General features: G+C 36.2%; 1 protein-coding gene across 1 annotated transcript in view; it reads left to right on the top strand.

Moving 5' to 3' along the window:
* LOC137404933 (p21-activated protein kinase-interacting protein 1-like) overlaps positions 1-21,192 on the top strand; it is a 30,211-nt gene extending 9,019 nt beyond the window's left edge. The window contains exons 3-4 of the mRNA XM_068091161.1: positions 7,103-7,263; positions 20,713-21,192. Coding sequence (XP_067947262.1) covers positions 7,103-7,263; positions 20,713-20,829 — 278 coding nt within the window. The 3' untranslated portion in view covers positions 20,830-21,192. The remainder of the gene's footprint in view (positions 1-7,102; positions 7,264-20,712) is intronic.
* Positions 21,193-27,864: the final 6,672 nt, after the last annotated feature.

Here is a 27,864-nt window from a genome sequence, read left to right on the forward strand (position 1 = left end):
TGAAATTTAATGTACTAGCAGTAAGCCTGCTGATGCCTGGTATTTCTTGTATGTTCAATTAGACAGATTGAACATACACGAAATACCAATTCCTTTATGTTCATCAAGCAGGCGGGTGTTAAAAAGGCTGGTTTTTAGACCAATCCTTCATTTTTTCAAGATGTCATTCTATCGTTGTCCGCCATCTTTTCGGAGAACTTTTATCGTAAAAAACACGAAGTTTCTGCAATTAATTATTGCGAACGATGCTTTTGTTTGCAAATTTTTTATTTTAGTATCAAAACAACACCGAAAAATACTATTAATCAAGAGAATGACGATCGTTTTCTACAAAAATGGCGGCTTTTTCGTGAACGAGCGCATGTGCAAACAGGGTGATGTCGTCAAAAAAACTGATGGATATTATAGCAATCTGGCGGAAGGCACAGAGCATAAGCGTGTGAAGTTTGAGTGAAATCAAGCAAAATATGTGGAAACGCATAGTCTGCGCATATTATTTATATAGACTAAAATAGAAGTTGTTACTGTGTCGCGTTTGTGAAGTTCTCATGTACTACCTGTAAGAGCAGTTTTGTTACATTGCTAGCTTTAAGCGATTGCAAAATCGCTACCGTCTTTCTTACAAACTGCAGTCAAACCTTGACTTACCACCAACTCTACAGACAAATTTTCCGACATGCTTCGTAAAGTTGGAGCAAATTATTTTGTTTGCGCGTAAGAAGTAGTTTCTAGCGCTTTATGTCTAAAACTTCTCAAAACATGGCACTTTGGTGAGTAAAAGTATAAAGTGGTTGAAATAGAAACATGAAAATGTCAAAATGATAAAAAATACAGTATATAAATCAAGTTGCTTCAAATTATAAATATCATAATTTTGATTCCGGTATGCCATAACTTCTTCTTGGTGACCTTCATACTTCCATTCCGTCTTCATAATAAAATAGCAATAAAAACCTATGTTGACTGATTGTTATTTTAATTTTTAACAAATAATATAAGTTTATACATTTTTTTGCGTGTATTTGTTTTAATGTTGCAATTCTTATATTTATCATTGTGTTTTGGGTTCTGGAATGAATTAAACAAAGTACAATAAATTCTTAGAAAAATAGTCGCACCCGTACAGTCTAGAGATCGTCAGGTGTGCCGCGGGAAGTTGTCAATAAATGGTTTTTTATCGAACTTCAATATTATTTTTGTTCAATTTTTCCATCACAAATCAGAGAACAATTATCTATTTACCTACTCAATTATTCTGAGAGACAGTCGATTAGCACTGTGTGGGAGGGTCGGACTACTAAGCTTGATATCACGAGTTCAAGACCTGTTAAAAGTAATCTATTATTCTAACCTTTAACCGTGGCTTTGGAAAGACAGACAGAAATGCTTTTATTATTGTAAAGGTTTGCTCCGACGTATGACGATTATGGAGCAATTATCAGAATAAATTAACTTGAGTTAATGTTTGAGCCTACTAGAGAAGTCAGTTGTTCCAATCAGGTGTTTCACTAGCGTACAATATAGCTTCAGAGTTTTCGTCAGTGACGTGTTTCACATAGTAAATAACCTATCAAATTTACGGTCGAATCTAGCCTTCGCTCCACCATATAGAATCGGTAACAGTTCTATTGTAATCAGTCAAGCTAGGTATGGCAAGAAAAATAAAAACTCGGAAACTGATGGTGATCACATGTTATTTAATGTGCGTTGTGGAATCATCTTAGCGTTGTAAAAGCAAATGTATCACCTTCTCAGGAATAGGCTTTGTTTCTTCAAGGTTTTGGGGCGGATGGCTCTATAGTCCTTGTAATCAGTTATACAAGTGGAGGATCACAGCTTGTGTAACATTGTGATGAGCAATTTGATCCTCCCTTCTATGGACTAGTGTGAGTTTTATAAAATTAGGCAGCTGGTCAATGACTGACATTCAACCCATATAAACTTCAACTTGTAGGCCTACAGCTGTTTGTGTTGTGTCTCATCTTTGTAATTAGACTACAGTATAAACGTGGTAAAACTATCTCGAGGGAGGAGACCGTTAAAGTTTCTGTCCCAATCTGTTCAATGTATAGCAGACGCCTCTATAACATATATACCTCCTATAACGTGAATTCCAAACAACGTAAAGAATTTATGTGAAGTTTTTGCTTCCTACTACATAAAAAATTTCATGTAACGTAAAGTGTCATGTCAGCAGGTTCTCAAATTTTATTTGAATAGTAACTTATCTTGCAGCACTTGCGAGAAAAAAAGTAAGTGCGTATAGTGTTATATCTATTATATATACAACTTTCATGATATTCTAATTCGTCTTGAAAGATTATCAGAAGTGTCGACAAAACAGAGAATAGGGTAACTGAGCAATCGTTCATAAATACTCGAAGGCGATCAATTGGTGCAGGTGTTACAGTGGCGGCCTACCGATCTGAATGTTACGAGTTGGAGTATCATCGAGAGTTATTTTCTATCCTAACCTTGACCCCTGAATACAGATAGATCACGAACAGGTGGTACCGCTTTTTTATAGTAAAAATATTTTGTTGTTTTCTTTATTGTAGACGCATAAAATATTTGCTATTAGTTTTACTTTGCAGAAAAGACTTTGCTGTTTAGAGAAAATAAGCAAATCGTTGTAAATAAACGTCGAAAATGTGTGCTCCATCAACATATTGTGAAGTTGTCGCAATAATTGTCTATAAACCACTGAGATTGATCAGAAAAAGGAGAAGAGTTGTCGATGCAAACCAATAATTCTGCATTTACAGTAGAGCCCACAAATAAAAAAAGTTACGTCAAGTTTTTCCTTTTTTCATGCACGAAGAGGTGAATTTGGAAAGATCTTAAAACGGATTAGGCAATTTACATACATGTAGTTTACTGTTCTTATAACATAAAATCCCTGTAATGTAAATGTTCCTGGAACAGGTTATTTACATTGTAGGAGCGCTTACTGTAAAAAGAACTCAAGGCGTTCTTTTCTCAGTTTTTATGTCATTTGAAGACAGCGAATGACAGGCTCGTGTCAAATGCTTGTTCACTTTGCAACTGCTAACAGTGCGCGTTTGGTCTGGCATTTGTATTCCATATTTAAGAGTTGTCTATACCTTGTAAGGTTGTTCAAATGTTACAATACAGTAAAACCTCACAGCGCAAGCACTTCGCTTTATGAGCAGCCATTTTTAAGAACTTGTGTCCGATGCAACAAGTGAAAAGCTGCACTACGAGCGATGGTGAGTTGCAGGGGTTGCCAGGGCTAAAAGAGACTAACTGTTGCTATCGATTTGTAAGAAAAAGATGGTTAAGTCATGGAGGGATGTTTTTACTATATCAATTAATGTTTGTGAGGTTGGCAAATACTTTGTTATTAGATTATCCGGCAAGTAGAAAGCTTTTTCTTCGTAATATTTTACCTATGGGATATATCTCAAACTAGCTTCTAGTGAGTACAGTATATACATTTATATTACTTTAGAGCCAATAAAGTAATATAAATATATATGTACTGTACTCATTGGAAACTAATCTGAGATATATCGCATAGGTAAAAATTGTCATATGTAGTATGAGAAGACAACAACCAATATTTAAGCATGCGGAGTTAAAGTTGACTTGCAACGAAATTCACATTACAGTTATTTGGTATCGAAAGGTTCACCATGTCTTACTCTGTTGTGTTGTAGGCAAAAAATATGGGGAAATGTGATTACAAGCTCTTATAAACTCAAAAACGAGCAGTTAATTGCAGCCATCACGAAAACACCGTAGGCTGGAATCCCTCTCATAACGGCTCAAATGTTATGTAGTTGAACACGATGTGCTTTTGTTTACACTTTCATGCAACCTCATTCGTCGAAATATTTTTACAAATAAACTTCACACATTCAGTAAAACCATGCCTATTTTCCATCTAACCAAGCCTAAAACCATCTTTTTTATTATTAATGTAATGCTGTCACTTTGAGCACTGATATCTCAAAACCTAGCCTAAAAATTAGTTTAATTTTTTAACCTTAGCTTGAGGGAGTGCATATCATCCTCTGATAAACATGAGAAGCCTGTTGGTCACCTGTGATAGTCGCAAAACTGCAGAAGTTGTTCACACCATTTGGCGGAAATTATGGGTCACATGATCAGATTATGACTAGATCATCAGACCGAGTTGGGATGAAACTGTAAAATAGCGAGCATCTATATTTGATACGGGCTTTCCAGTAGAACCCAAAATGTCTGTCATAAACTAGTGCTGCGAGACGTTTTATATTGAGCCTTTTATTGGCCTTTAATTTCACGTGATAACATCCACAACAATAACCACGTCGAGTTGAGTACATCATCAAAATAAAGGGATTCCAACCTACGGCGGTTTTTTAGCTGTTTGTTTTTTAGCTTTTAAGAGCTTATAATCACATTTCCACATGTTTTGAACCTACAACACAACAGAGTAAGACATGGTGAACCTTTTGATACCAAATAACTGTAATGTGAATTTTGTTGCAAGTCAACCTTTAATGAATAAAATTAGGCATGCACATAACTAATACAACAGAGTAACGCAGCAAGAAGTGCACAACTTTGTCGAAAAGAACCACCCATGAATATTAAGTGAGCTCCGTGCAACTGCTGTGTTCATCAGCATTGCTTTTAACTATTTCCATGACGTTTTGCGGTAAAAAACACAACAGGTAAAAAACACAACTCGATACACTCTATAAGAAACTCAAAATGGAAGAAGTAAACCATGATGAAAATATTTAACCTCGTAAATTGTTTTACTTGGTTGATGCTTTGATAGACTGAGATTTTAATGATAGAGGATAACCTATCCCCAGTTGCACAGTCTTCCATACGTTTAGGTGTCATAGACTAATAAAACATTGTTATTTCCTACCTGCCCTTTTATTATTCATATTACAAATGCAGCATATTATATTTTCTCTAATTGCACTGTAGTCGTTTAAAAAGTAAACTTAAAAAACAGGCATTTTAGTGGTGGAACAGATTAATTATTCTCATATTAATTTCAAGGCTAAATTTTGCTTCATAACCTGTTTTAAGAGCAACTTTAACCTGTACTGCAAGGTTCTACTGTGCTCAGGTATTTTGGGCTGTCAACGGGGCTACTGTTCCCGCATCCACTTGAAGCTTCTTCTGGTGCCATTGAGTGTTTTTGGCAGCTGAATTTGCAAAGTTTTCAGTATAATCTGCCACTCTATCTCACATTTCGTTATTTGACTACGAAGATAAATTACATTTTGTAAAAATTCAAAGTATTGCTTGTGGTTGACTGACAAGAGAGACAAATCTACCAGAAAATAGTTAAAAGCCGGTGCACTCTATCGCTCAAATCAATGTTTAGCTGTGTCATGAACTGCAACGATTAGCTGTTTGTACGTCATCACCAACGATAAGGTGTACACACTATGAGTAGGTGGTCACTAACCAACAACCAATTAGAAATTATGAAAGTGCATTGGTGATATCACAGGTTTTTTGTTATCTTTTAATTAACTGATTATGCAATTAATCATGCCCGTAGTTCTTTGCCATGCTGGGGAATATGAATTGACACCAATCTTCAAAACTGTTGAAATTGGATCCGATGCGGTTTAACAAACAGCCAATCAAGATGCTAACAGTTGCGATCATCTGTGTCAACATATAAAAAAGTCCATCGCATCGTTGCTAGCAACGATTACGTTGGCTGCTCATCGCGAAATGACATCATAGCAGCCCATCGTTGTGGACAATCAAATAGATAATCGTCGATTTGAGCGATAGTGTTGCACCGGCCTTAAAGGGAAAGTAAACACAATTTACTGATGAAGGCCAACGTTTACCCTATTTGTTTTGTGTAATTTACTGCGTTTAGCAAACTATAAGTTATTTCTTACAACAGATAAATACTCAGAAATGTTGCACGGGCCTTAATGATATAAATAATGCTTCAATCGTCTAATTGGTTGAAGAAAAATGTTTCTGAAATTATGGTTTTTATAATTGTCGTTGACACTGAAGTCTGGGCCTGAGGTAATCATAAAAATTGTTTTCCAACCAGATCCCACGCCTGACTAAACTTTAAGTTTCGTTTTCCTATTCGAAATCCGCTTTGTTTTTTTTGTACATCCGGTTGATGTAGGGTTATGTAATTTGGCCACCTTGTAGCCTGTGTTTTGACTATAATTGCAAGGTTTCACTTCGAGTGAGTTACTAGTTATTGAGATATCACTGGAATACCGAGCGAGGGCACTTCTAATCTTTTGAGTAGTAAAAAATGACTGCTGATAGAACATGAGTTTCCAATGAAACACTGACTAAAATTCTTGTTAGTAAAAGATGAAAAATTAAACAAAGTTTTTAGCTTCTCAGCAAGAAGAGCTTTACATGAAAACTAATTGCTTTTCTATTCATAACAAAAATACACTCTGTCAGACTCGGTATACTGCATTCATTATGTTTCTTCCTCGTTTCTTTAAAAAGTGTGAAAAAATATTTACACTATTTGATTGTCTGTTATATTCATCGAGTTCTGCAAGCTTGGAGATTCAAAATGGTATTCAGTTCAAGAGGGCTTGTGCTATACTAAGTACTTTCACAATTGATGGAAAGTTGTTAATATAATCTAGGATCAGGGTACCCGCTTGTTCATACTAGATTAGGTTTCAAAGTATTGAAAAACCAATGAGTAACTTGAATCTCTGTCAAAGGATTGCCAAACGTTAACTGCTGCGTGACAAGTTTTGTCCATACATTATAATGAATGGGTGTTTTCTGAGCAATTGACTCATTGAGTTTGGTTATTATTACCTAGAGATGTCCAAATCTGCAGGGATTTCAGACATTAATTGGGCATGAGCCAGATATTGGGGTTGCTGGACCTATATACATGTACTTGGCATCCTTGGACATAATGCAATTACACCGTCCATCTACGGAGCTCCCGTATGAATAAAAAGCAGCATTTTGATTGGCTAACGGATGCTCCTAATTTGCATAGAGGCGCACGTACATTTAGTAGCTATGAAGAGCTGGTGAACAAACAGTGACAGCTGATGGACAGACAGCGCTGGTAGCGAATGATTCTCATCTTCGATATTATTTCTAGGGCAGTCTGTTAAGAGTTCTCCTGAGAAGACAAAGAAAGGCAAACGTAAGCTTGTCTCTGGCCAGGATTCGCAGTCACCTCGCGAGATGGACAAGATTAAACGGGTTTTCAGCCTTAGAAGCAGACAAAGTAAGGAAGAGGAAGACGAGGGGAAGGTGAAGGTAAGAAGGTGTGGCGAGGCAGTGTTAGGCTGATGAATCATGTTAAAATCTGCATATTAAATAGGCTCATTGTTAGGTCTAATCAAGGTTGAGGCCTGTAAGGTCTTTGTGTTTGCGCTGACTGAAAATAAAATGGATTACTCACTTCAATTTCGTGATGGACCTATTGTATTGTTGTCACTGAATTTTTAGTGCAAAGCCATTGATTATTTACATGGCAGTTAAATTATACCTATCGATGGGAACTCCTCACCAAAATTTGTCATTACATAAGCACTGCTTCGTAAAGGTAAATGATTATTAGCACAAAACATCTGTGAATTGTTTTTATTATGATAGATCCGGCCTTATTTTAAACATAAATGCAATATTCTTCCCTATGATAGATAGAGACGGGTCAATATGTCTGTCCGAACCAACGATTGGAATTTTGAAAAAAATTTCATTGTGCGGGATTCGAACTTGTAATAATAAGTACCCTTTCTTGGTGTGGCTAACATCCAACATGTGGCCTAGTTCACATCTCACACGGGTGATTTGTGATCAGTGCAAGTTGTATTTGGTATTATTGCAGGCTTTGGATCGGATTTAAAATCAGGCTGGCATAATGGTCCGCTATGATAAAATCTATGCTCAGTACTGTTGTTCATAAGGGTGTGAGCTGTATCTTTCACTTTTGTCGCCATGTTTGTTTAGTATATAATGTGTTGATGCAACTAGTGTTATTTTAAACCCCTGAGTAGAGAGTATGACATTAGTAGATGATTCCAATTCATTATTTATAAATTAATACTCTTACCATTCTCTTTTAACAAGTTTTAGGAGAACTCAGAAAAAGCTTTTGTATCCGCTCAGATTTTTAAGGTTCTATTATAGCATAGAGAATGAGTGGTATTTCACCTGTAAGTCCTTTACGGCTGAAGCTGCGGGCCTTAGAATATTTGTACACCTACACACTAACATTCTATTTATATTATCACGAGGAAGTCTTCTGTGTAAGATGTAGCAACCATTTATTTTCAGTGTTGATCGTGATGGATGTAGATAAGTAAAATAATTGCTATTTCATAGGTACATAGATAGATTTCATAGATTTCATAGATACTCTGTTCAGAGGGTATCTATGAAATACCCTCTGTTCAGAGGGTATTTTATATTGTTCTTAAAAATTTGGTATTGAGTTAATTTTGTTTCGAGTGCCATATACCGTTCATGTCAATCTATGAGTATCTGAGAATCTCTTAGCATGATAACAGGGGATGTTGTTATAGCGGCAGCATGTTTATTAAACCTCCGCTGACACCTCTGCCCTTTATAGCGAGGAAACCATTCAAAAACCAAAATGTAATCATTAGAGCACATTGCTCTTTGTTGCTGAATATACAACGGATTTAGTGTTTCTGGGGTAGGAAGGCTTTACAAATCGCGTCTCTGCAATGGTTCACCTTCATTTATCAACTCTCTACTAATCAGGTCGTAGAGGAAACATTGACTCGGCTAATCTGTAGTAGGTAGCTGGTACGAGCATCGAAGAGAACCATTTTCCCAGTTAAAGGTGTTTTTAGACGTCTGTGGGCCACTGAACCTCCCATAAAGGCTGTTCTCAGGGCATCTTCATGGTCCTTTCCTTTATGCAATAGCTAAGAATATTGTCATACTAGCTAGCTGTAGTGTTGATTGAGTTCCCTCTCTCACAATGTAATCATACATTTGATTACCTGCTCTCTTATATTATTATTATTATTATTATGCGTGACAAGGTTATGTGTATCAGATTTACAGCGAGGCTGCTGTAAGTACAGTAGTTGTAAGATTGGCTGTTTGCCAGTATATATCCTTTTATAGATATAATCTCAGTGTTTTGCTATTGGTGGTTATCCCTGTGTCCAGCACAGCGATTGAAATCTAGCAATGAAAAATCCGCATCACACCAGATTCGATCTTGGAACCCCCAGATCTACAGACGCTGAGCTTGACCATTAGACTGCAGTACCCAAATGATAAATTATGGTTATGACATTCAATACATTCAGGGGTAATTATTTATTATTCGTGCATTTGACTAGTTTATATATACCCTAAATTTCAGCGTATTAGTCAAGTTCTAAAGTTTGGTTTAAAAATCCTGGTTTTGACATGCACCCGTCGTATAAGTTGACCCCCTTATCTGCCTCAAATCAATTGATCGCTATTAGTTTAGTCGGCATCAGAGGTGAGCTAAGGAAATGGCTTTTTTAAAAATGCCATGAGCAAAAGCGCCCATTTTCTGTACCTTCGCCCGTACAACAATTAACAAAAAAAGGGTGAAGGTAGTTCTAGTGAAGACCACAGGGCGCAAAAAAACAACATTTCACAATCATATAGGCCCGTCTCGCTAATAGAACGAAGCGGCCACTTCTGATAATACATGTGTATCTATTAAAAAAGCAATATCGCAAAACAGATTTCTGCCAGGTTCAGATTCATGTGCAAGAAAAAGGAGGAATAGATGATAGAAGATGTGCCAAATAGATTACCAAAGTGTGGGCGTGTAGGCAGATATTACGAAAAAAGCAATAAATAAAAAAAAACAATATTCCAGAAAGGAATACTAGTGATGACAATATGAATGGTGAAAAATAGGACTTTTGTGTTTAATCTCACGTTGAGTAAACTTACTAGTATCTTCCTATTTTATAAATAAGTGCCTATATTTATTTATACCTATATAATTACATGATATCTCATATCATGTAATTTTGAGTTGTGATGGTTTTTTATAGTTTGAATTTCACTAGATTTGTGTCAAATGAGAAATGTGACTGCCGTGTAAGTCAAGGATGGATTTTTAAGCTTGAAATTCGGTATCAAATTTTTGACTTACACTCCAAAATTTACGGTGTATTTATGTGTATGTGTGCATGCATATAGGGTTATATATATGTGTATAGAGGTATATATTTGTGTTGAAGAGTCTTGTCTTGAAAAAGCCAAATACTTGAACACAAATTGATAAAAAGGTGTAATCTGTTCCTTGGCCTCATGATTTGTCAAAACACCTACCATGAGAAAAAGAGATGGTGTCTGAACAGTTCACAACTGGTGAAAAATTGATTTTGAAGTAATTCAGTTTGTTTTTTTTTAATTTCGAAGCATTTTGAGATTCAGATCACTTGAAAAAAAAACAAATGAAATCTCAAATGATAGAAAAATATCTATCCATCGTTTTTTTACATCATCAAGCCATTTGCACATGTGCTCGTTCATGAAAAAGCCGCCATATTTGTAGAAAACGATCGTTTTTCTTTTATTTAATAGTACTTTTTGGTGTTGTTTTGATACTATAATAAAAAATTGTAAACAAAAGCATCGTTTTCAAAAGTTCATTGCAAAAGCTTCGTGTTTTTAACGATAAAATTGTCTATAAAGATGGCCGACAACGATAAAATGACGATATTTATGAACATTTATCAGCAATGTGTATATTTCTGAAAGAATCATTGGAAATGTTATGTGAGTAACCTTTTAACAGTTTTTCAACAGGTTATTCTTCAAGTGAGAATAAAGATGCCTGCAACTGTTTAAATGTAAGTTTATTGTGCTCCTAGATTGGTAGGAAATAAGTTTTCTTACCAAAATGTAAGATGTAGGAAAAATGAAATGTGAATCTTTGTTTCAATTTCCCTAGAAAGTTAGCAGCGGAGCTTTTCAAAGTATTCACATGGAAATGACGAGAACGTTTGTCAGGTCAAAGGTCGTAGGTTTCAGTTCAAAGTACAGATTGAAGAAGCAGCTACCTTACTTGTTGACAGTAGCAAGAACTCCTGTCATCTCATGTTACATATCACAATGACTATGTTATGATGGCTGACATTCAACTTTCAACAAGATCATGTTTAAATATTGCATTCGTATCACACTACCCATAATTCCTAGCACTAAGTAGCGCAAGATTTGCTTTGTCACTTGAATTTAGGTTGCAGCTCATTATTCAAGCAAACGTTCAAATAATCCTGTAGTGAACTGCATCATTAGTGACAGAGCCAGTGTTGGCTTAGTATTATTAAAGTATCATATCATTAGTCACTATGTTTCCATGGCTCGCATGATACGCTTTTGTATTATTAAGGTATCATATCATTAGTCACTATGTTTCCATGACTCGCATGATACGCATTTGTATCATTAAGGTCATTGCTGTCTCATGCATCAATTTGACATTTTGAAGGTGCTGTCATGCCCTAAAATATAAATTCCAACAGGTTTTCATATAGTTTAAAAATTTATGTGTTGCAAATTTTCATAAATTCTTATGATATTAGTTCTGAGCACATTTTATAGGGTTATAACACATGTTATAAGGGTTATAACACATGTTATAGGGTTATAACACATGTTATAAGGGTTATAACACATGTCATAAGGTTATAACACATGTTATAAGGGTTATAACACATGTTATAGGGTTATAACACATGTTATAGAGTTGTAACACATGTTATAGGGTTATAACACATGTTATAGAGTTACAACACATGTTATAGAGTTATAACATATGTTATAGAGCTGTTAACAAATTGTGGTTGTTACGACAAATGCTTCCCTTTTACGTTTCTCAACTCTGTAGAAGTTCCTTTTACATTAATTTGTTAAGATAAAAGTAACTGTTAAAAGGTTTTTTGATAAATAAACGGTTTGTTGATAAATAAAAGGTTTATTGATAAATAAAAGGTTTGTTGATAAATAAATTCCGCAGTATAAACAGATATTGGTCTGGGCTTTTTTATTTTTCTAGGCTACCCTCTCTGTTCGTTGAAGAGTCCTTCGTAATAACTCCTTTATGGTTCTGTGTTTCTATGCTACAATGGAGTATAAAATCGAACATATATTTATCGCTTACCGGTGATTCGTTGTCGTCGTACATGCATTTTAGCTACGGGTGTATCGTTGTTACACAAATCGTATGTTTTATCTGTTAAATTGACAGCTAGTCGAATATGCAATAGTAAATAAATAGAGTTTAATGCTAGAAAGTCGTTTGCTAAGTTTTTCGTAAAAAGTGTTATTGGTTTAGTTGACGGAGTTATCTTCCCTAAACATCTAAAGCCGCTGTATATTAAAGCCTTAGCTTATTATTGAACAGCTATAGATGCAGTCATATCTATTGAAGATTCTGCTGCGACATGTTCGAGTGAAACACTCTGCCACCCCCAAGTTGTTAACCCGTCTTTATGTGAAATCACCAAATTTCAGGTCATTTGAAGCATCAGTTTACCTGTAACTGGTTAAACTTTACATCCATAATTGACCATGACTCAATAAACAGCCTCAATAAACGTGGTCTTGACCGGTTAAAGATGACCTTGCACAACATTTTAGTATGATTTATTGAAAAGTATCAGTATTTTTCTATCATTTGCGGTTATTTTTGGTGTTCAAGGTGATTTGATTGCCAGAGTGTTTTAAGATTAAAATCGACTAAACTTGATCACAGTTAAAGCACACAGATCAAGTGAAAGTGCGATTATGACATCTATAGTTGCAAAGAGACCGACAGAATGAGATGCACAACGCTTCAACTTGAACGCAATAGCTGATGTGAACTATAGCAACAATCCATCATTTTTTTTGCGTCATCATGTCATTTGCACACGCGCTCGTTCACGAAAAAGCCGCCATATTTGTAGAAAACGATCGTTTTTCTTTTATTTATTAGTACTTTTTTGGTGTTATTTTGATAGTATAATAAAAAGATTGCAAACAAAAGCATTGTTTTCAAAAATTCATTGCAAAAGCTTCGTGTTTTTAACGATAAAATTGTCTACAAAGATCGCCGGCTTCGATAAAATGACGTCATGAAAAAACGAAGGATAGTAACTAGTGACGTCATTTCTCATGTATTTTTTTCTGAGCGTTTTAACCGCGATGAACTTTTGTTGATTTAAATTTGAAATATCCAACAATTTTATTTCAAATTTATTTCAAATTTTATTTCAATATCCAACAATAATATTTCAACAATTTTTATTGTTGAAATATCTTAACAGTCAGAACACCTCAAAACATCAAAAACAATCGCAAATAATTAAAACAATACCAATACTTTATGATAAGATCTACTATAATTTTGTTCATCTGTAGAGGTCCTGTTGAGCCTAGCCTGTCTTGACAAACTGTTGTTTTTGCGGAGTTGTCCCCTGTTGAGCATGGCGAGCAAAACAACAGCCTGTCACAAAACGCACTGCACCCAATGCATCAGCTGCACTTATAGGGAGTTGTTCTCTTCCGTCTATGCAGCTTGGCTGTGATGTTATGTCGGTCGCTCCATTAGTAATCATAACGGATTTCGCGCAAAAATTTATGTAGAAAAAAACAAAGATATAACCGTTTAACCCGAGACCAGTCTCTGCGGTAAACTTTAGTAGAACTTAAGTTGTAAAGTACTATTGGCCAGCTTGACAATTTGCATAACGTCATTACGTGTCATCACATGTATCGTCAAGCTAGCTTTACAGCTCTTATTATAGTAAAGATTGAGACAATCTCAAGTTACTAGCTTATGCTACACAAATTCGTTGGGTAATTATTTGCAATGCAGGAAATTCAGTTAGTCAATCCTAATTCACTTAAACAACCAATTGTATACAAGATGACATTATTTCCTCTTGCTAACACCTGTTCTATTTATAAATATATAAGTGTTTCGAAATTATTACTGAAGGAGAGGAGTTGTCAGGAAATATCTTATGCCACACCTTTACTTGAATCATCTAGGGGGGGGGTTCTCAACCCGGGTTTAATCATACTCTAGGATTTTGTGAGTTAGTCACAGGGGTTAGGTAGAAGTCTCTCAAAGGCAACAGCAGAAGTTACACTGATTTGTTAGGTCACGAGACTATGAAAAGTTAGGTAATTTGTTTTGAGTTTGAGCATTGTCTTGGTTTTCATTGTTTGAACGCAAGCTGTTTCCATGACGCTGTTAACCATTTTGTCATCAACTTCAAGATGGAAACAACAAAAATCCGCAAATCAAATAAGTTTTGTTGCTTGCAAGCTTTTACCAAATGTTTTATGGTTGCGTAAGATGGAAATGGTTCGTAACGCTATTCTAGATTTTCCATTTTAAACATTTTCATGCTCCAGTTGTTTATATTTTGATATGAGCATTTCTGATTGCGTCGCTATGACCTCTGCCATAGAATTCCTTAATGTTTGCAACAAAGTAGTCGCGTTAATCCGCAACACGCAAATGTCCATTGAAACACTTATTGCGCAATAACTCAATGAGTGCACAACTCCAAATTCGAATCATCCGCACAATGCAAACCAAGTGACAGTGATGTTAATGTTTATTTTGCATAGCAGTAAAATATGTACCTGTTTTGAATGTAAAATATATTATCTTTCATTTTTCCATAAAGAAGCACTTCGTGAAGGCGCGTATGAAACTTGTGTGTGACAAGGTTAGGAACCGCTGCTCTAGAGCAATTGCTATCCCAGTTTCAGCCAATGAGGTTCCACAAAAACCGCAGGTGCTTCCCAAGCAGCCGCTACAGAACATAAACTAACCGACTAAATATAAACTAACATAAACTAGCCGACTGTTTCACATAAACTAAAAATAAAATATAGAGTTCATGTCTAAAACCTTTTGGTAACTGAAAATATACATGTATCAGAAAGTTTGATAGTCTGTCTGATTATGAATGAAGAATTTTATTGAACCTCGCAATTTCTATATCCTTTCATAGCTTTTTGCTTGATATTCAGAATTATTGTTGTTTACGATAGCAGCATGGCATGATGTCTGTAGAAACACCTGCTAAAGATGCTGATTATCATAGTCAGGTGAATATTCATGTGGGTAACACATTCAAATATTGCTAGCACATAGTCATTGCTTGCTAATAAAGATAGTTTTTGCCAATGGTTGTTGTATAATAAATCCTAATCACCTAGTTCATTATGTAACGCCTAGTTGAAGGGGAGAACACTGTTAGGGCACTCTGCTAAGAATAGGTAATACACTGAGCATGTTGGGTTACCATCACTATGTTTCCATGATGCGCAGTGCTTCGGAGTTGTGCCCTCTCCGAATCATGGAAACGGCGTCTTCGCACTGAAATCACTGCGCACTGATCAGTGCAAAGCCAGTGCAAATTCGCAGCAAAAAAACAGCAACTGCGCAGTGGCTGCGCATAGCTCTCATGCTGTAGAGACGGATTCTTCGAGGGCCATAAATTCGTACAAATGTTATCCCGCTAATCTTGTTTTTTTCTATTCTTCCGATCTTCTTTCACCTATATTTAATTATGGTCTGCACCCACGAGGATGATGAGGTGATTACTTTCCTAGACTTTATTATCGATGCCAACACTTTTCGAAAAATAGGTGGCAAGTCCTAAATTAACGTTTAAATAATATATTACTTAAAAAATATTTATTAAAAATATATTACTTTGTAAAAATTGTGTTAAGGTTTGTAAAACCTTGTGAATGTGTATTGTAAATAAAAGTATAATGACGAAAAAATCATAAAAAGATTGTCTTTGACGTTCGGTATCCATGATCGATTCCATGTCTCCATCCGGCAATTCGATTTATACAATTTCTCTTCTCTGCTAATTTGCTGAAAACCACTGCGCAGCATGGAAACGTACAATCCCCTTGGCTTCGGAGAGGGCTGCTTCGCAGTACTGCGCACCATGGAAACATAGTGCATGTAATAAGTGTTTCAATGAACATTTGTTGGATGATAACATTGGCTCTTTAGTAGAATTTTAAGGATCTCTATCACTAGTGTTACATGCTACATGCACGTTTTGTCGTATTTGTCATCTTCGTAGCATGTAAATTGTTCAAAACGTCGAATATTTAATTCTTCGAAGCGATTCAAACCTCTGTTTCAAGGGGGGGTGTATTTTTGAAAACGTCAAATCAACAACGAAATACTGCGTATGTATTTCAGAGGTCATAGCGGCGCACTCGTGGAACTGCGCAAATCGACATAGGACTGACTGACGTGTGGAAAATGTTTTAAATGGAATATCTGGTATGGCATTTCTCGCCACATTACTTTGTTGGCGCAGCATTATTAAGTGCTGTTTCCATATGACGCAAGCATGAAACGTTCGATAAAAATTTGCGAGTAACGAAATTCGCTGGACTTGCAGATGTTTTGTGGTTTCCATCTTGCAGATAGCTTGGGGATGATTTGCCGTGTCATGGAAGTTTCTAGATTGCGGGGTAGTTTTTTGGAGTAGTTCACATACTGTTGGGCCGTTGGCTGGGATCATTACATGTGTCATTGGTAGGGCCAAATGGTTTAAATATACAATAAAATAGTCGTTTAAAACACTCCTCTGAAGTCTTAACAACCAAAGCTGCTATACAGGAATATCAAGGTTTAGATGTCATGCTAGATTATACAGGGATGTCAAGGTTGAGATGTCATGCTAGATGCCACAAACCCAAGCTTTGCTTGCGTTTGTTTTGTGGCATCTAGCATGCTTTGTCGAGCGCACATTGCCTGGTTGAGGCTAGTTGTTTTTGCAGTGTCTAATTTCACTTGTGATACGCTCCAGTCATTGTTAATTGCTGTCTAAATATTTGTGTAACTTTTCTCATGGTAGCTGATAAAGCTAACAGTCTGATGCAAGGTATCGACTACCATAATTTGTGTAAGTTGGAGATTTATTGGGGGCCGTTGGGATTTGTATCAGTTAAGGAGCTTTTAAATTTCCTCTGCATACCCTAAAGGGTTTCAGATGAGAGAGGTTTCAGATGACAAATTAGCCCATGGATTGGGCACACGTACTCATAAACTTGAAGTTGTCCTCTTCATGCTACTTTTAGCGATATGTGACCAACCTTTATCAAAGAATCGGTAAGCAAATTTGATAAAACAGCGCACGCGGGAGGCATTTTTTAAGGCAAGATTCTGTTATCGTAGTCTAAAAATCTAGGACTATGGCTTTTGCTGATTCATAGTCACACTTTGTCTTGTCGATTGTAAGCAGACCCTCCCCGACTCAACTATTGTGTGCCCAAGTCAAGGCCAAAATTACCAAATTTTCACTTTGATATTGAATGGTAGGAGATTGGAATCTAAATTAATCAGTTAAAATGCTCAGAAGAGAAAGACATGCCCAGACTTTTCTAAATATGACACAGCATAGTCATGTATATTGTTGACTAGGTGAATGTTTGGCCTTTGCACGGGTAATAGAATAATTACCTAATGAATTTAAGTAACTTACCTGGAAAGGTAGATCTTTACCAAAATCTACTGAAACAATACCCGTGTTTTGGGCCAGCTTAACAATCGTGAAACGGTGCGGTCAACAGTGTTAGTTATTAGTCTCAAGCAAGCGTTCTAAGCATGAGTATCTTAACCAATGTAATAACTATTTGCCCAATGAATCCATTGTATTCCATGTAGCTTAATTGTTAAGATCTGGAGGTCCCGAGATCAAATCCAGTGCTGTGCAAATTTTTCATTGATAGATTTTAATTGCTATAACTGGACGCAGGGTTTAACAAAAAGACAAAATGACAAATACTGAGATTTATATATATATAGATAAGAGTTAAATATGCGGTCTCATCAGCATTAGTTGTTGACACATGTTGATGCAGCATTCCGAGGAAAATAATCAGACAAATTCTAACCAACTTATCTTTAAATCATTTGAAACATCTACAGCAATGTATCTGAGGCTATATTTGAAGTTTTGTTCCAACAATCATGAGCAAATGCAAAATGAAATATATATTGTTAATAGAGCCGCATAATACTGCAGTTTTAATGCCATAGTCGATGTCATGACGAGAGAGACCAACAGGAAGTGCGACTATTGCAGTCAATTTTTGAACAATCTTATGAGCATTGTAACGGCGATCAAGCTTTGTCGACTTCAATCTTGAAACATCCTGGCAGTCAGATCACTTGAAACAACGAACAAAACCTCAAATAGTAGAAAAATATTTCTAATTTCTGTTAAAAACCTTTGATTTGAATTTGATATAAGGATCCCTTAATGAGTGTGTTGAGCTTTTGAATCCCCATAGATTTATTCAAATGGTTTAGTTGAGGCGAACCGATAACTCCCCAGCGCTTATGTTCGTATGGTTTAGTAATGCTTGTTATACTGCCTTGTAACAAGCTGTCTGTGTTATGTTTATTAAGTAGCAATTGTTCTGGTATTACTACTTGCTAGACTCTCAATAAAACTGCAATCAGGCTTTCTAAATGCAGATGTGCTGCAGCTGATGCAGAGCACTATTCCAGTGGGGTGTTTGGATTTCAACCTTGCTCTCTTTCAACTTGTAGAGTAATTACAGGGATTTTAGCCGTATGATGACCAAAGACTTTTTTATTACCCGGGCAACGCGGATAGCACAGCTAGATGATCATAATACCTGATGATCTGCTTTAGCTGAGTCGCAGCTCCCTTGTTGAAGCGGTAGTGGATAACTCCAAGTTTCTGTATGTGAGTGCGAATGACGAAATCATCGCCTATCATATATCTTCATTTGCCTGTGATTTTTTTTCCGTTACGGCTCCAGAGGGCTGTGAGTAATGAATTTGGTCGCGTTTGGAGAGGTGAAAAGTTCTGCCTATTTAGCGGTGAAATCTATCATTTGCTAGCGATATGTCGTATCTTATCCAATGTTTGTCTTCGTGGTCTTCACCTGGTAACCTAGGTCAGAGAGAGCATTGGCCAGTGTTTTAAATTCGTTTAATTATTCCCTACTCAAGTCACATTCATTAAGGATTCACCGTCAAGTATCGATAAATTCATCATCGTTTCTAACCTTTTCCTCTTTTAGTGAAAGTATCGCACCGAAGGTATTGGCACAAACCCTACTGACGCTACTAACTGCCAATGATTCTAGAATCAGTAGTTTCATTTTACAAAATTCATCTTTGATTCCATGGCCTTCACCTTACAAGGGCTGTGTGAATGTGTGTAGCCATAACGATGTCTCTGTTGCACCTGACATTATGCTAGCGGTTGGTCAGTGCCTCAACTGCAATGTAAATCTTGGTAGCCAATTATTCAACAATATTCTCTCATTGGTCAGTAGGACTGGGCATAGTTTATGCGTCGATTTTCGCAATCCAGAGGCAATAAATAAACGCGTACATGTACATATAATATGGTTTCACTTTATTTCTAGCATACAGCTGGTGTTTATAAGAATATGCTCTGTGTATATGCGTGTATGTTGTCTAAAGCCTGGTTTCCATATGATATCGCAATGATCGTGCAATGCATTTCTTGGGCTGCGACGCAGTGTCTCCATAGCGTCTCCATAGCGCGCGTAGGCGCCATGCTTGCATTGGACAGGGTGGGTGCTCTCCTTACTTTTTCGTACAGGAGACTGATTTCTTCGGAAAACAGCCCTCCGTTGCGACCTTGCAATGTCATAGGAAAACCAGACTTGTTCTTTCGTACGGGAGACTGATTTCTTTGTAAAACCCCGCTCTCCGTTTGAATTGTGGAATAGGTTTATAAGGTCGAGCGGTGTATTGTGGGATACATCATCGCGCGCACCCGTCGCAAGGATCCATTCTGTTGGATCCTTGCGATCAGCGTACGCACGTTGCGCGATCGTCGTGCGTTGACGTTCCCACATCACAACTGGCCTACGCACGACGTCGTGCGCCTTGTTGCGCGCTTTGCGCTGTCATATGGAAACCTTAGAGAGGCTCCGCTCCTTGTCTATGCTGTTTCACAGTTCCGCTAATTGTAGAGAATAAGGTATCTCTAGAAGCCACCGACCAGGTTGAATGTCTCTTTGGTGCTGTCTGGTTCCATGTCTATCTGATTTTTGGACTGTCTAGTTCACTGCCCATCCGGTTTGCTGTCTGTCTGGTTTGTCATCAGTTCAGCTCGCCGTCAGTTCAGTTTGCTGTCTGTTTAGTTGGTTCGCTGTCTCTCTGGGCTGATGTCTCTCTGGGCAGCTGTCTCTCTGGTTCGCTGTTTGCAGAACTTCAGAATAATTCAGTTTCAAAAATAGTAGATGTTCTTAAAAGCGTTTAAAGAAAAACAACTTGCTAGTTTTCTTTGGTATGCTAAAGTTAAATTTGGAATTGCCTCCCTTTTTGTGCTATGGTTCTCTGAAGGGCTGCTGTTTCTATAACTAGCATTATTGACCATTCGCCTGTAGACACACTGAGAGGTTGAAAACATAATGCATCATATAGGAATCGAACTTGGGTATTCTGCTTGGTAGACATCCGCATTAACCACTGCACCACTCAACCACTTGCATCGCTCAGTAATTATAAATTATAATTATAAATTGTTCTTGGAGCAAATTAGTCCAAATTAAAATAAAGCCAGACTATTTCATATCCTCACAGATGAGTTGTGCTACAAACACAGTTTGTATATTAAGTTTCTGTTTTTAATTGATCTGTTTGTGGTTTACCTTGACCTCAGCTAGCATTGTGACTTGTAGAATCCCATGAAGGCGGTCGATAGCGTGAAGATAACAAAACAAAAGTTTTCTGCGAAGAAAAAACAGCGGAATGCAAGACATCACCATGTGGTAGAAACTCCAGCTGCTGATCCGTAGTTGATTCGTCATGGACAAGCGCAGTTATCTCCCCCTGTACCATTATAGAGCGCTCTAACATACTTCCTGTATCTATACACCATGCGGCATCCGTAACTCTTTGTACGCTCAAGAGGGACAGCTTTGATATTTTTTTCGCAAGTAATTTGTTGGGTACCATATTTACTGCTCACCTCTTCACCTCCAGCTTCTAAGTCAGCAAGGATTTGTAAATAGCTGACTCAGCTGAAATGATAATTATACATGTTTATCAGTAAATATCCCTGTATTTGGCCATTTCTATTCTTTATCTGGCGTGGTATTTTATAGGCTACAATATTATATACTTATGATATCAATTCAATTAAATATAATCTGGAGCTTAAATGATTTACAAAGCTGTTGAACTTGTGTTGGCAGCGTAATGATCCGCTACTATTGATCGGTAATTGTAGGTCATGTTGCTGTCGGATTGTTGGCTATCTGCTTACTACTATTTATACCGATAGTTTTTTCATGTAAAAACCCCTTCACTGTTTACATTAAAGATGGATTTACACAAAATTGTAGTTTATTTTATCAGAAAGTATCAGTAATTTTTATCATTTGAATGAGCGTTTTAATTGCGACCAAATTTTATCGATTTTAATCTAAAAACATCCTGGCAATCAGATCACCTCAAACATCAAACACAATCACAAATGATAAAGAGTACTAATATTTTCGAATAAAATCTACTAGAATTTTGTACAAGCTCGTCTTTAAGACAGCATAGCAACTTCGTTGGGCTCATTTTAAGGTGCTTTCAGATTCTACAAAATATCAAAAACAACAAAGTATGTGAAAAGTATTTATTTAGTCCGTGTATCCATAAATTTGGAGTTATACTCTACCTACCACTTTCAGCGTGCCGAACAGTCATTACAGGAATAATGCCAATGAAACATTTTAGCACTCACCAAACATGGTTGTTATAAGGTAAGTGCTCGTTATCATGGCCCACACGTGGTAAGCTATTTATATAGAACTTGGGCTACAGTTTTTATATATGCATCACCATGCATGTGCTGAGGGTTTTGTACAGCCAGCTGACCCTACCAGACTTGGTCGTCAAGTACTCCAATCAAGGCAAACCCTTTGATACTATTTCCTATATATATATAGAATCGGGCAGCACCCATCTTTGTGACTACATATCTTACCACTGATGTTATGTCGAGCGAGTTGTCATGCCTCCTATCCACCTTACAAAGTTCAGAACCACTGGTCTAGAGCAATTATCATCCCAGCTATAGTTTTAGCCAATAAGGTTCCTCATAAACCTCATAGTTTTATATTCAGAATTATTGTTGTTTACAATAGCAGCGTGGCATGATGTCTGTGAAAACACCTGCTAAAGATGCTGATTATCATAGTCAGGTGAATATTCATGTGGGTAACACATTCAAATATCGCTAGCACATGGTCATTGCTTGCTAATAAAGATAGTTTTTGCCAATGGTTGTTGTATAATAAGTCCTAATCACCTAGTTCATTATGTAACGTCATACTATCCGCCTAGTTGAAGGGATGAACACTGTTAGGGCACTCTGCCAAGAATATTTTTGTGTACTTAGCACTTCCTGATGTCAAACTGACCATGCAACTAACCCGCATTCCGGGTTAGCTGCGTGATTGGTTTTACACCTAACCATTTTTCACAGTGCACCTGACGGCCAGGATATGAGTTAACTTAAAATTGAGTCACTCTGATACCACGTAATATAATACGTAGTCCACGCTGTAGTAATATGCCATGTAATATACCACCTAGTCCACGCTGTAGTAATATACCACGTAGTCCACGCTGCCACATTCCTCCTAATTCCTCGAATAAGCATTACGAATGAATATAGTAAGTCCAATGTATGGCTCTTTCTTTCAATATGTGAAATGTTATGTAGATATTGCATTGACTCGAAAGTCAGCGCCCACTGCGAAGACATTTAGCTGTTTCAAAGTACTTGGTTGGAAATTGATGACTGACCAAATTATGTCTGTTGGGCTCCTTATTCTCCTTCGAACCATTAAGTAATCAAGGAAGGGAGCAAATGTAAAAATTATAATCGGAGTTGACTACTCTCGCTTGCATAGAATGCTAGTTGCATTGCAAGCAGATGGTGTCTCTGTTTGATAACATTTTGTCCCTTAATGGTGTTCATCAAATGTCGCATATTTGCTCTCCAGGTCAGATGATAGGAAGTCAGGTGATACATTCAAATAACAGTTTGACTCGTAAATTAAAAAATTACTCTATCATCAGAAAACCTGAGAAATTTAATAACACTTTCATAAGTGTTATATAACCAACTAAACAGTATAATCAACTATTTGAGTTAATGAACATAGTTTATAACTTTAGGATCGTCTGCTTCCAGTTTATAACTTCAAATGTCAAGTTTATGTTCACTTTTGTGCCTCCAGTCAACTGGCTAATATATTTTTAATTCTAAGGTTGATTTTGGTGCCTTCTGCCAAATTGATAGAAATTCCTACTACCAACGAATTGTGGAGTTATGTGCTCCTGGGCAGAACTGCTAGTAATCATACATAAACCTCAATAAAGAGATGAAACTTCTACAGTATGCTAATGAAATGTGATTAGAATTCATGAGTGTAGCTATAGCTGATCAAGTAACGAATGGCAACTATTTTTGTGTACTTAGCACTACCTGATGTCAAACTGACCATGCAACTAATCCGCATTTCGGGTTAGCTGCGTGATTAGTTTTACACCTAACTATTTCTTACGGTGCACCAGACGGCCAGTATATGAGTTAAAATACAATTGAGTCACTCTGAATTAATATAAAACAGCTCAAACTGAAAAATAAATTTGTCAAAAACATCTATTTTTTGTAGAGAATTTCATGATAAAACCTTTGGTATAGTAAGTAGTGTGTCTGTTTGTTCATTTGGAGCCAGAGATGGCTAGATGCAAGGATAAAAGATTAGTTTCAATGGTACATTAGTACTTTTACAGTACGGTTGGTTCCAACCATAACAGGGAGTTAGCTCCACACATAGAGTTATCTCCCCCTAGAGTGATAACTGTGCCTTCAACAACACGAGCGTTTCCGGTGCCAACAAGGAGCGTTTAGGCCACGCCCCTTTTTGTGCTAGTCAATCGTAGTGATTGACAGAACAATAACATCAGCCATGAGAATGATCATGAATTTCCACAGTTAAGATAGTAATTATTGCTCATATTAAAAAAATGATGATTATAGTTTATTACTCTAATATATGCTTATTATTTAAAGCAATTCAATACCTACATGCCTTGCAAAGGCACTGAATAGATAGTGTAAGTAAGTGAGTTAATGCAATCAATGATATACAGCCCCCCACATGGGGGCTGTATATCATTGGTTACTCATAGATAAGATAGATAGTCATACTGAGGTTGTATTACATTGGTGTGATGGGAAGCTAATCGACTGCCATCAACTAAAAGTATTGACACCTGAGTCCACAAACAGCCCTTGCATGTAATATTAGATTTCAATACATATCAACTAAATACAAAGACTAGCTTGAAGCAAAGATGTCCACTAGTTGGTGGACATCTTTGCTTGATGTAAGCAAGCAAAAAGTTTGAAAGCTAGAGTGGCAAATGTTGTTATATGTTAAATAAAAATAAATTATACTTAATTATACTAAATTATAATTATTTAAAAATAAAATAGACTTTTTTATTACTTTATTTATTAAATCATTTTTTTATTGTAACCATAGCTAAACAGATTATATTTAGCCATTACTTGCTAATTATTTCACATTTAAACACATTTGCAGTTTCATTTTTCTTCCTAATTTACATGTATTTCAACAAAACACTTCTTTCGTGATATTAAATTTAAAAGTTGTAGTTGTTTGAAAAAGCTTGAAAACTTTTACAGTTGTTTTCTTTTTCCTCTTAATTCATTTAAACTGCTTAAAAATATTTTCTCATGATATGAAGTTTAAAAGTTAGAATGGTAATTAAATGTTATATAAAAATAAATTTTCTTTCCAAAGACTTTTTTATAACTCGGGTAGTACAGCTCATAGTTGATGGCAGTCGATTAGCTTCCCATCACACTAATGTAATACAACCCCAGTATGACTATCTATCTTATCTATGAGTAACTGATTGCATTAACTCACTTACTTAACACTATCTATTCAATGCCTTTGCAAGTCATGTAGGTATCAGGGATTATGTGTATGTCACAATTTCCATTTCCATAATTCATTTCCATATTATTTCTATTTCCATAAAATTTTAATAATTATTTTCCATATTAATTCAATTTCCATAACATTTCCATAATTCATTTCCATATTATTTCCATTTCCATAGCATTTCCATAATTCATTTCCATATTATTTCTATTTCCATAACATTTCCATAATTCATTTCCATATTATTTCCATTTCCATAAAATTTGCATAATTCATTTCCATATTAATTCCATTTCCATAATTCATTTCCATATTATTTCCATAACATTTCCCTACTTCATTTCCATAGTATTTCCATAATTCGTTTCCATATTATTTCCATAACATTTCCCTACTTCATTTCCATATTATTTCCATTTCCATAGCATTTCCATAATTTATTTTCATATTATTTCCATTTCCATACCATTTCCATATTTCTAAAATAAAATTTCCATATCCATTTCCCTAAAATTATGGAAATATTTATGTTTATGGAAATGGAAAAGTAAACATTTCCATAATATGTTTAGCGATCCCTGGTAGGTATTGAATTGCTTTAAATAATAAGTATATATTAGAGTAATAAACTATAGTCATCATTTCTTTAATATGAACATTAATTACTATCTTAACTGGAAATGCATGATTCTTGTTTAACCCTTTTCATGGCTGATGTTATTGATCTAGTCAATCATTACGACTGACTAGCACAAAAAAGGGGCGTGGCCTAAACCCTCCTTGTTGGCACCGGAAACCCTCGTGTAGTTATCACTCTAGGGGGAGATAACTCTATGGCTCCACATGCTTAAATCAGAACTTTACAATGTGGTTACCACATATTAACTTAGGTAGTTTATATACAACTAGTAATGTGTACTGGGTCTTTCTATTTAACAAAATATCTCTTATTTAATATAATATGATATAATATTATATAAAGCGATGCATGATGAAATGTAATATTAATAAAAAACAGCTTTGGGTGATGTGGACCACCAAAGTAGGGTGATATGGACCACCAAAGTAGGGTGATATAGACCACCAAAGTAGGGTGATATGGACGGGTGGCTCATATTACCGATATCAAATTAATCTTTATTGTACAATGAAAACGATGAATATTTTAATGAAGTAGGCATTTTTGTTCTCTATTTCAAAAAATTCCAGGCTATGCATTTCGGAATATTAGGTCACAGTAAACTGAAGAGGCTCTATTTAGAGCGGTACAGTGTGTAAAAGATGGCACGCAATTTCGTTAAACTTCGTGAGATGTCATGGCATTCCCCGATCAACATTATTACGAAGATTATCTATAAATTCTGCTGTAGAAAAGCCTATTGTTGAAAAAATGGAGGCCCAACTAGTCACACATGTCCTAGAGATGGAAAAGGGGCTGTATGGCCTGATGGCTATTACAGATTTACGAAACCTGCATCACTTAATGTCTATAGAAGCACTTAATTCGCGCGTTACTGTGTGAATTAAGTGTAAGCAAGAAAACAACTGAAGCAGAAACCAGAGGCGAGTAATAACCGTAAGAGAAAGCAAGTCAAAAAACAGGAGTCAGAATTGGATGAATCAGATGATGAGTTTTGTAACAAAAACAGTGTGTTGAGGGAGAGATGAGTCCAAAGTTATGAGTACAAACACCAGGCGCACACCTGTAAACACCTGGACACGGCATGTATATGTGCCATAACTGCGAGTCTGAGTGAATGACAATAATGCCACGCTCAGCGGCGGACTCTTATAAAGTTAGTATGTATTATTATTACTATCTCAAATATATTATGTTATATTATTACTTTTCCAAATAAAATGGCGTAATGGTCTAAATAAAGTGGACCAAATGTCTAAATAAAGTGGTCTAATTGTCTAATTAAATTAGTCCAATTGTCTAAATAAAGTGGTCCAATTGTCTAAATAAAGTGGCCAACCGTCTAAATAAAGGGGTCCAATTGTCTAAATAAAGTGATCCATCTGTCTAAATAAAGTGGGTCAGTTGTTTAAATAAAGTGGTCAAACTGCAAAGATCTATTAATACAGTACAGTAAAATAGGGAATTTTGCCTATAAAACGGTATGGAACCTTATCACCCATAACAGCATAAAGTTTTGAGGGAATATGGGACGCCTAATATCGCTTGGTACAGTCACAATTGTTATAGGTTTACTTGGAACAAAATTCACATTACAGTTATATGGTATCAAAAAATCCACCATGTTTTACCCTGCTGTGTTGTAGGTGCAAAATATATGGAAATGTGATTAAAAGCTCTTAAAAGCTCAAAAACGAACAGGTAATCGCAGCCATCATGAAAACTCCATGGTCTGGAATATCTTTATTTTGATGACGTTCTCAAACATTCTGGTTATTGTTTTGACACGTGATGTTATCATGTGAATGGAAAGACCAATAAAAGGCTCAATATAAAATGTCTCATAACACTAGTTTATGACAAACATTTCGGGGTATCACCGACAACCCCATATGAAATATAGATGCTCACCACTTTACAGTTTTGTTTCGGTTTAGTCTAATCTTGTAGTCGTAATCTGATCATGTGACTTATACTTCCTGCCAAACCGCGCGAATAATTTCTGCAGCATTTGGCACAGGTGACTGTCACAGCATTTGGCATTGATTGTCACAGGTGACCAACAGGCTCCTCATGTTTATCAGACGATGAAATGCATTCTTTCGAGCCAAGGTTAAAATAATAAAACGAATTTTTACGGTAGGTTTAATTCACATGTGGAAACCGTAATAACACTTAGCAATTCCAACGATTGGTTAAAACGAGGCAAA

The sequence above is a fragment of the Watersipora subatra genome, chromosome 9 (assembly GCF_963576615.1).
Source record: "Watersipora subatra chromosome 9, tzWatSuba1.1, whole genome shotgun sequence".
Classification (NCBI taxonomy): Eukaryota; Metazoa; Bryozoa; class Gymnolaemata; order Cheilostomatida; family Watersiporidae; genus Watersipora; species Watersipora subatra.